At 34.4% G+C, this 10,816-nt stretch overlaps 4 protein-coding genes across 4 annotated transcripts; 2 read left to right on the forward strand and 2 right to left on the reverse strand.

Annotated features, from left to right (window-relative positions):
- Positions 1–386: 386 nt before the first annotated feature.
- Positions 387–3,857, forward strand: ALY2 (Aly2p; the record flags this gene model as incomplete). Its single annotated transcript, XM_041552858.1, has 1 exon — positions 387–3,857. One exon carries the CDS (start codon positions 387–389, stop codon positions 3,855–3,857), a length of 3,471 nt encoding a protein of 1,156 aa, XP_041408792.1.
- Positions 3,858–4,207: 350 nt separating this feature from the next.
- On the reverse strand, positions 4,208–6,127 carry EXO70 (GTP-Rho binding exocyst subunit EXO70; the record flags this gene model as incomplete). The annotated part of the gene is made up of 1 exon (XM_041552859.1): positions 4,208–6,127. One exon carries the CDS (start codon positions 6,125–6,127, stop codon positions 4,208–4,210), a length of 1,920 nt encoding a protein of 639 aa, XP_041408793.1.
- Positions 6,128–6,639: 512 nt separating this feature from the next.
- Positions 6,640–9,147, forward strand: TRL1 (tRNA ligase; the record flags this gene model as incomplete). The annotated part of the gene is made up of 1 exon (XM_041552860.1): positions 6,640–9,147. The coding sequence occupies one exon, from the start codon at positions 6,640–6,642 to the stop codon at positions 9,145–9,147; it is 2,508 nt and encodes an 835-aa protein (XP_041408794.1).
- Positions 9,148–9,298: 151 nt separating this feature from the next.
- Positions 9,299–10,288, reverse strand: ARG3 (ornithine carbamoyltransferase; the record flags this gene model as incomplete). The annotated part of the gene is made up of 1 exon (XM_041552861.1): positions 9,299–10,288. One exon carries the CDS (start codon positions 10,286–10,288, stop codon positions 9,299–9,301), a length of 990 nt encoding a protein of 329 aa, XP_041408795.1.
- Between the last annotated feature and the right edge of the window lie 528 nt (positions 10,289–10,816).

A 10,816-nucleotide genomic window follows, 5' to 3' on the forward strand; every position in this document is an offset into this window, starting at 1 on the left:
AAATCGCTTTAATTTTTGATTTTTTTTGATTGAACTCCACCAATAATACTAATAATAAAGATTTGTTACTAAGACCCACGATACTCCTGGTGGACGATTCAAAGAAAGAAGGTGTATCTCAATACATACATCACTCCTCTTTTGGTTGTTTTTAATCTAGTACTGTTAACGTCACACTAGGACAACGTTCGGATAAAGAAGCAGGATCGTGTGGGAGAAAATAGAAACCCTAAAAATAGCTCTTTCTAATTTAGGTCCCTTATCCCTGGTTTCGAAATATATTACATAATCACCAGTTTTTTCCTTCCTTCAATATTTTTATTTTTATTTGTTCTTAAGTTGTTAACTACAATATATTAACTTTAGTTCTAGCTCCCTTCTACTTTATGACTCAACTTACAAACACCCTATCACCGGTATTCCCCTTAGAGAAGGATGCTGATGTAGAAGCTAACGCTGCTCCTTTAAAACATAGTGCTCATATTCAAGTTTTCATTCGACTGGTAGAACCTGTCGTGTTTTTCCAAGGGTTCGAAACGCAGCATAATAGTGACAGACTACCTGCTGTCCTAAGAGGTTCATTGGTGGTCAGAGTACTAAAAGCTACAAAACTTAAAAGCATATCGTTAGCATTCAAAGGTTATACGAGGACTGAGTGGCCCGAAGGTATCCCACCAAAGAAACAAGAATTTGTAGAGATTAATGACGTAGTGAATCATACTTGGCCATTTTATGACTCATCAGATCCTATACAGCCGGAGCCGAGAACTAAAACCAGTAATAGCAAAAAAGATGCAGAATATGAAATGTTATTACAAGGTAGTGGTGCTTCGATGTATAAGCCGCTTCCAGGTGGGCCAGGACAATCTACAATGGGAACTGCTGGTATAGCTGCGATATCGCACAGTAAATTGACTGGTTTGACTTCCCCTTTACAATTATCCCCTGTCTCAAGTAATCCTAATATCAACAATAGTAGCATGACCGGATCGCATACAGTTACTCCAAAGAAAGAAAAGAGTACTGGTAATTTGAGAAGAAGTAGGGCTAACTCTTCGGGATCTTTAAACACAATAAAGAACAGTCCCTCGGTGAGAAGTTTATCTCCATTAAACCTCTTTAGAAGAGTCACTTCATCCAATCATGAAATTCAAAGAGTCCCTCATCAATCCTCATCGACTAACCTTAATTCCAATTCTAATTCGACAAATGATATCAATAATCAAAAGAGAAACCTCTCGGGCAATAATTTAACAACATCGAATACAGATTCAATAAAACCAGTTACCTCAACTTCAATTTTTTCCGAATTATTATCATCAACTTTCTCCTCTGATGCGACAACATCAGTTCCACACAAATTAAACCATCATGATTCTATAGTATCGGCAAGCTCAATAACAACGTCTGACTCGTTCGTATTCCAACCAGGTGATTATGTGTACACATTTGAACAGATAATACCTCAAACATTTCCTGAATCTATCAAAGCCGATTTTGGGTTTGTCGAATACTTTCTATTGGCTACTATTGAAAGAGTTGGTGCGTTTAAGTCAAACTTGAATGCAAGATTACCTGTTACGATCGTAAGAACCCAATCAGATACATCTGTGGAAGAAAGTGAACCCATCTTAATATCGAGAGACTGGGAAAATCAACTGTTTTATGATATCATAATATCGTCAAAGGACATTATCCTGGATGCTTTCTTACCAATCAATTTTTCCTTTTCACCTTTGGATAAAATTACATTACACAGAATAAGAATTTATATTACTGAAACTATGGAATATTATTGTAGAGGTAAGAAGATACATAGACTCGAACCAACAAAAAAGTTCTTATTGGCTGAACATTGTGGTCCAACTTTACCAAATGCTCCAAAGGATACAAATGGTGTCAAGGCCAAATACATGGGCAATTTACTAGAGGATGAAGACGGCTATTTATCCAACAAATCATTTGAATTCCAAGTTTTTATACCAAGTAGGTTTGGTAGTCATCAAAGGTTACACCCTGATACTGGGATCGAGAAGATTAAATCAAATCATTGGATTAAACTTTGTCTTCGTTTATCGAGAATGGTTGACGGTAAGAGAAAACATTACGAAATTAGTATCGATTCTCCTATCCATGTATTGCACAAATTATGTTCTCATGCAAATACTTTACTTCCAAGTTATGATGTTCATTCTTTACCATTTGGAAATAATATTTTCCCATCTTCTGCAAGTATCTCTATGGCTTCCTCAAGTTTAAATTCCAAATTTGAGTCAGATTCTGTATCAGAGAGCATGAAATCCAATCTTACTTCCGATACCAATGATCCAAACCATTTGTACCATAACTCTAACATTTTCTTCCCTAAGGAAGTATTCAGTTCACCAATTTTATCACCTAACGTGCAGCCAATTGATGTTAGTTCAATGAATGGGCCGACAAGAACACCTTTGCCAAGAATTTCATCAAGCCGCCATGTCAATAGCAGCAATAGCAACAGCACCAATAATAACAATAGGCATATTCATAACTTAATACATAGCCAAAATGGACGTCCTAATACTGTAGGGGGTGAGACTAGTAAAAATGATATATTTACAAATCCAAAACTGAAGTCAAATATTTATCAACCTGAATCAATCGAAAGAGCGTTAACTTCTCCTCAGGCTGTTCCGCTATCTCCAATTACATCGCCTCTATTGAGACCTCTGTCCTTCCAACTAAACGATAGTGATTCTTTCAGTATTAATGATAATGCTTTGGATGATCCGCCACCTGATTTTAATTTTGATGACAATAAGCCTATAACCTCAGTAGGAATAAGAAGACCTCCATTAACTACGTTCAAAAGTAACCCAACTATTCCTTCGAAACTTCCTCCATCTTATGGGGAAGCGATGAAAGGTAAACATAATGAAAGAGTAGTAAACTCAAACCTCCAAGACTCGAAAATGTCACGCTTGTCACTAAATAAATCACAGGATTCTTTACTGTTCAGTATGAACAACAGAAGAAGTAATTTGAACCTAGATAATGAATTAGAAAACTCATTCACAGAAGAAAGAAATACAGAGGATAATGATGATAACGATATAGCGTCCAGCTTTAGTTTTGATAGTTCGAACTTACAGACACAGAACTTGCCCTCAAATATATTAAGACCACATTCACCGCCAACATTAAGGCCTCTCGGTGGCGATCTAATATTCGGTGGTGGTCGCCCTGACAGTGCTAATATGCTGCCATCTACTTTAAGAACTGATAATCAATTTTACAATGATATGAATCAAATATTTAGTGATAACACAACATCACCAGGTGAAAATCCATCCTCTCCGACCGAGGATGGCAATTCAGTAACGTACGAAGGAAGCCCAAGGCGGTCAATCCATTCTACTAATGAATTGTCACCACATTCTTCTGCCGAAAATAATAGTTCAAATGCATACCGTAATGGGGATGGCATTGCTGCCGAACCTTTACTTAATAATGGTCTAAGGAATAGTACATCTCATAACAGAACTGTAGGTGATATTACAGAAATGAGCTATGACAACTCTTTTTTTCAATCCAGAGATTCTCTTAACGATTTGTCTGAACAACCATTAGACTCATCAGTTGACCTAACTGCTTTATACAATAGAAATACCGTCGGATGGAATACTTTGCAATTTGATCAGGGAATCGATAACGCAAATGATTCAAGAGAAAACCGTGACATCGGAGGAGGTACCGATGCTTCGAGTAGACTTTCAGAGGTAGCAACCCAAAGCGATTTGAAGACAATTGATACCGATAGCAATGCGGATAACAGTACATCAACGTATCGAAATGTTGAAGGTGCCATGTCCTCATAGGAGTTGATTGTGTTTAAACTAAGCTTTTTTTAAAAAACAAACTCAAACTTTTACCAAAAAATCTTGTCAGTATAATATTTATTTCGTTATTTACTTTTTTTTAGACACTTTTACAATATATATTCTAGAGCTTAAAGATTTCTATTGGTTTTCACTATTTAAAGATATAATTTACATAAAATGTTAATTGAAGATACCAGTAGGTAAAGTCCCAAGAGGTTTATTTATTAATATTTTTCTGAAATGCTTAAAAATCACTTAAAATATTTTGGTCAACGAAAAATTCGAACACATACAAATCTATATATTAGATAAAAATACAGCAGATGGCTTTTCATATTTCTATTTTATTAACGTGTTACTTGATCAATTGCTGAAGTTAACTCTATAGGAGTATACTTAATATGCTTTCTTGGATTTTTAAACGAGTCCTTGTATCTCCCGTAAAATCTTTCGTACATTGGAATTATCAAAGAGACAATTTCGGATTTTAAACGTTTCTTTAAAGCCGGATCTGTCAATCTATACTGTTTAGTCTTACTTTCAAGTGCTTCAAAACCATCATTAAACCTCTTAAACTTCTCCTTTATTTGTTCTTTATCCTTTGATTTTTTACCAGTACTATCTATGAACACAGCATCCATTAAAATAGCTGTAAGATCTTTCCAGTCAGCAACCATATAATCGACGTATCTTTTATGCAATTTCTTAATCCGTGAGCTACCTTCTTGTCCTAATATTGAACTCAAGTTGGATTTTTCCACAATCTGTTCGACTAAAGAAATATTCATTAATATAAAGTAACCAATTCTTTGTTTATGTTTAGGGCTACTAAAATTATCTTTAGAAGATGAATGTATTAAGGTAGGATTAGAGATCTCGGATGAGAAACTATTCCCTAATATTTTTTCAGCTCTCTTTTCAAGCAGTAAACATAATGTATCAATACAATCACTGAAGAAACAAGATAGCAACCTCATTGGTATCTCTTTTTCACTGCAATTATTCAAAAAATTGTCATTGAACGTAAAATCCTTTGGTGAAGACGATGCGACTAACCAATTATCCCTTCCCATTGTAGCAATGGCAGTAATACATCCGCTCTGGAACTCACTTAATTTTCTTAATCTAGACATCGTATCGACGGTTGACTCTGTAACACCGTTATCGGTAGGTAAAGAAGAAAGTCTGTTAACCTTTTCACCGATTCTCTGGACAGTATCCTTAAATAAAGATTGTGTTACTTTATCTATTTTACTTGAACATTGAACTAATGAATCTAAATTCTGTAAATTTTGACTAAATTTAAGGGATCTTCTTACGTTTTGCACACTCTCTACCAGTTCAAAACTAAATATACCAGTGTTATCCAGATTACCTTTCACAGATTCTAAATTGTAATTTACCAATTTAGAGTAAGTCTTTAACAAGCGTTTCAAAATAGCATCTAAGATTGGCTCTTTGAATGTCATATATTGGGAACATATATCGTCCATAAGAGATTTTTCGTTGGCAATGAAACCCAGAATAGCTTCAGTGTAAGGGTTCATACCACTTGAACCCTTCTCATATGGTGCATTTTTAGATGTTGTTATTCTTTTTGCAAAAGGTTCTAAGAACGCCATTGATCTAAGAATGGTTTCACTTCTCTCATTAACCAATGATTCTTGGATAGCATCTATATCGGAATTATTATAGAAATAGTCTAGAATGGAAGACAATTCACCTAATTGTTGATCTTCGTAATATGGGAAGGGTATTTTTTTGTTCATGTTAATTTGAGGGTCGAATGGTTTAATTGTTCTTAATATGGCTACAAAATACATTCTTAAATTTGTCTCACTGTCTTTTATAACCTCCGTCAGACGTACCAAAATACCATTGAATTCAGCACTCTGTTTATTATTTATATTTATACTTTCAGCCATATCATCAAGCCTATGAATAAGTTGCGTGTAATTCTTTATACCAACTTCTTTAATCCCCTTTGATAGAAGAATTTCATATTTTGAAGCTTCTGTAGCAAGGTCCTTCACAGAAGCAACAGAATTTAATGTACTCTCTATATTTTTTTGCAATATTGTAAGCTCATTATTTCTACCTAAGATTGGTACAAATAACTTGGTTGAGTGATCCGATGTCTGTACTATTTTGCTCAGTGATTTATTAATGTCATATGTCAATTTACTAGTCTTCTCAAGGCCCCTTGAAAGGACCAATATATCAGCTTCATCAATATCGATCTTTGAAATATTTGTAACGGAGGTCATTATACAACTATTTGAATTTTCGTCAAAATGTGATAGGAGATTGTGTTTCTGTAAATTTGATGATATTAATAGCTACCTCCTCTCGCTATCTAGTTTAACAAAATTCAAACAAAAATAAAATTAATAGCAAATGCAAATAGCAAATTCGAGTACTTGGAGAACTAAATTTCAAGTAATTTAACTTTCAAAGTTAACAATAATCTTAGATTGATCATGCAATGTATCCCTTAACCTAATCATAACTTCCATATTTAATGTTGTTTTGATTCTTCGTTTACCTAATTGAATGGAAATTTCAAATCGCTGAGAGAGGAAACAAAACCCTAAGGTTAGGGCGAGTAAAAATTTATACCTCGATGATTTCATCTTTCAGTAAAAAGCAGATGCCGGTATTGAATCGATGACCATACCCAAAATGAAACTATTGATACATATGAAGCAAAGACTACTACTGCCAATTCAACATTCATAAGAAATTAAATATAAGTTATCAATACTGCCTAACCAAAAAAATGGATTCCTCAGATAGCAATGTCTCAGAGATAGGACAATTAGTTAGTGATCTCGAGGCTGCATCTCAACTTCATCAAAGAGGTAAAGCTTATAAGAGGACTTACAATATCTTCGATAGCGAACAAAAAGTGAATAGTTGGAAATTCAATGAATGGGATTATGGTAAGAATAATATCAAGTTGCCCACCAATGCGAGAGGCCTCTTTATCCTTGATGATCCAAACGATCCACGAATTGTTGCTAGAGGTTATGACAAATTTTTCAATATCGACGAAGTTCAAAGTACCAGATGGCAGTGGATCGAGGAGTTTACGACAGGACCATATGAAGTCACTGTTAAATCTAATGGCTGCATCATATTTATATCTGCCTTAGAAGACGGCACAATAGTAGTCTGTTCTAAACATTCAACTGGACCAAGAGATGATGTAGATAGAAACCATGCATTGGCCGGCCAAGATTTTCTAATGAGACAATTAAATAATTTAAATGTAGATAGTAAAACATTTGCGAAGGAACTATATGATAACAATTTGACTGCAATTGCTGAATATTGTGACGACACTTTTGAAGAACACATATTAGAGTACGGTGAAAAAGAAAGAGGTCTATACTTACACGGATTGAACTTAAATGAAGCCGAATTTAAAACTTTACCAATGGATAAGGTACACCAATTTAGCGAGAAGTATGGATTTAAACCAACAGAGTCAATGCTTGAAGGAAGCGTTCATTCATTAAGGAAGTTTCTGGAAAATTGTGCTGCTAAGGGTTCTTTCCAAGATCGTGAATTAGAAGGTTTTGTTATCAGATGTCATCTGAAGGATGAAAACAAGACCTTTTTCTTTAAATACAAATTTGAAGAACCTTATTTGATGTATCGTCAATGGAGAGAAGTTACAAAGAAATATATCGAGGATGGTACTCGAGTATTTAGGTTTAAAAAACATAAGTTTATTACAAACAAGTATTTGGATTTTGTGATACCGTTACTGGATAATGATCAACAATTACGTGAGAATTATTCAAACGGGTTTGGTATCATTAAATTAAGAAACCTCTTTCTAGAGTCATACGGTATGAGTGGTATGGAGATTTTAAATCATGAAAAAATTAAAGAATTAGAATTAAGAAATGCTGTAGATTATAACAAGATTGATGAAAATACAAAGTTTTTAATATTTCCAATTGCAGTAATTGGATGTGGTAAGACCACCACTGCGCTAACATTGTCAAATCTGTACGGTAATCAGTGGGGACATATCCAAAACGATGACATTAGAGGTAAAGATAAAGCACAATTAATTAAGAAGTCTCTCGAAAAATTAAGTGAAAGCGGTGTCAAGTGTGTATTTGTTGATAGAAATAATCACCAATATCGTGAACGTCAACAATTGTTCGAATGGGTCGATGAATATAAGGAAGAATACATGTCATACGATACTAATATCAAGATAATAGGTATATCATTCCTGGATGGTACCGATATCGAAAGAGTTAAAGAGGTTACTATCGAGAGAGTACTCGAAAGAGGTGATAACCATCAAACTATTCAATTGAATAAACATGGAGAAAAAAAAGTGATTGGCATTATGAGTGGCTTTTGGAAGAGATTCCAGCCTGTTGAAGTGAATAAGTATCCTGATAACGCATTCGATTTAATGATAAATCTAAAAGTTGATAGTGAATCATCGTCATTGTCCAATACTAGAGAGATAATAAGACAAATACATGAAACATATCCTGTACTTATCCCCGAATTACCTACTGAGAACGCTCTTGAAAATGCATTCAGAGCTGCATTAGAACACAAGCCAGAAAATATCCCAAAAATAGTCAAGGGACAACCTCAAAAGCCAGTAATTAAAAAATTAAAACCTTCGTTTTTCTCAGCAGCTTTCATGAACAAACGAATGCTGCTGGATGAAATACAAAATACAATAAACTCAAGTGAACTAAGTACATTGTCTGTGAGTAAGATGCTTGAGGAGAATCAAACCCAGCCAGAGTTTCATATTACTTTGTCACATGTTGTACAGGGCAAAAAAGGTGATGCCCGTGAAAAGCGTATTTGGTCAACATATATGAAACACTACGAAGAAGAAATGATGAGAATATCTGAGTGTATACTAAAGAAGAGACAATCCGGAGAAAATGTAAATCCAGATGCTCGCGAAGCCTTTGCATGCAATAACGGGGACCATTTGAAATTTAAATTAATTAAGTTATGCTGGGATGACAAGATTGCGAGTGCAATTGTACAATTAGATAGAGATATTGATCACCATAGTTGCATTAGAGACAAAAACAATCAATTCATTAATGGTCTGGATTGTACAAATCTTATTTCCCATATAACTATTGGAATTTTAGACGAGAATACAAAGGCATCATACTCTAACCTTCTCTGTCATAAAGTAATGGAAGGGAATGACGAGAATGTAAATGTTATTGATATCTCTGATGCAATTACCCATACTGCTGGCGTATGTATTAATATTAATTAATGTAACTATTTATTAATCTGTTATTATTATTCATTACATTACTAATAATATATATATATATATCAAATTTTTATATATGCATCAATTTAAGGAAAACAAAAACAAAAACAATTGAATGAGGGAGAAATATGTACACACATGCAAAATTCCCTTATTTTAGGTTGTTGAAGTTACCCTTGTTAATGACGAAGACGTCAATAGCAGCCATAGCAGCGTATAATCTGTTTTCAGCTTCATCAAAGACGATAGAGTGTTCACCATAAAAGACGTCATCAGTGACTTCTTCGTGATGTCTTGGTAGACAATGCATGAATTTAAATTCTGGATCAGCTAAATCAGCCAATTCTTTGTTAATTTGGAAACCTTGGAATTGTTTCAATTTAGCTTCTTTAGCAAATTCTTCACCCATTGACACAAATGTATCGGTAACAAGAATGTTTGCACCTGTTGAAGCTTTTTTAGAGTCGTGAGATGCTTCAATCTTAGTACCATTTTGAGATGCAATCTTATTAGCTTCGTTCATAATGTTAGAGTCCATTTCAATACCAGTTGGAGTAGCAATAGCCACATCCATCCCTAGTTTCAAACATGCAAGAGACATATCGTTAATGACATTATTAGCATCACCGATCCAAGTAATCTTCAAATTTGGTTTGGAAGAATCTTCTAGATGTGCAGCAAATTTTTCTTTAATAGTTAACATATCACAAATTGCTTGTAAAGGATGATAAGTATCACATAAGGAGTTAATAATTGGTACGGATGAATCCTTACACAGAGCTTGAATATCATCATGACTATTCACACGAGCGAATATACAAGAAACCATAGATGACACAACTTTGGTAGTGTCGTAAAATGATTCATTAATACCTAATTGAATATCTTCTTTACCTAAAAACATTGGTTGAGCACCAAAAAATGTAGCAGCACCTTCTGTAGAGATTCTGGTTCTGGTAGATCTCTTAGTGAAAATCAAAGCAACAGTTCTACCTAGCAATTTCAAATGATTCTTTTGAAATTCTTCAGAGCCACCATTCTTAAAGATAGTCTTGTAATGTTGTGCTCTGTCAACTAGAATTTTGAATTCTTCATCTGTTAGATCTTTGATAGAGGTTAAGTGACGAATAGAGGTAGACATATTTTGTATTGTTTGTATAAATGTTTGTTTGTTTAACTAAGTTATTATTGTGATTTAACAATAATATCCCTTATTTAGATCTGATTTTCAGTTTATCTTTAACTTTAATTTTCCAAATTGAATAATTCAAGTTATGTAATAGCGAGTCGTCATTAGTTGTACTTAAAGGACATCCTCTTTCTTGTCCCCATTTATATACTTTAAGTGAAAAAAGAGGCGACGGCCCTCTCTGTCTCTTGCACTTAACGGTACAGTGTGGGGCACGGGTGCTTGCAGCCAAAATAAAGCAGAAAACAGTCACAAATTTTGCGTTTTTGTTGTGACCGAGGTGTGAGAAGATAGTCTGAGGTGTGTGGGTGTTGGGAAGTGAGTCACGGAGCCGTATGCGTGACACATAGCCCACTGAGATAGCAACTGGATAGTAGTGGATCATCAGCACACTGGTGGATATGGCATCATAATTAATTATAAGTATGAATAAAACTTATTTTGCTAGTGACACAATTTAAAGTTTAATATTGGAAATTG

The sequence above is a fragment of the Maudiozyma barnettii genome, assembly GCF_903064755.1.
Source record: "Maudiozyma barnettii strain CLIB 1767 genome assembly, contig: KABA2_12, whole genome shotgun sequence".
NCBI lineage: Eukaryota > Fungi > Ascomycota > Saccharomycetes > Saccharomycetales > Saccharomycetaceae > Maudiozyma > Maudiozyma barnettii.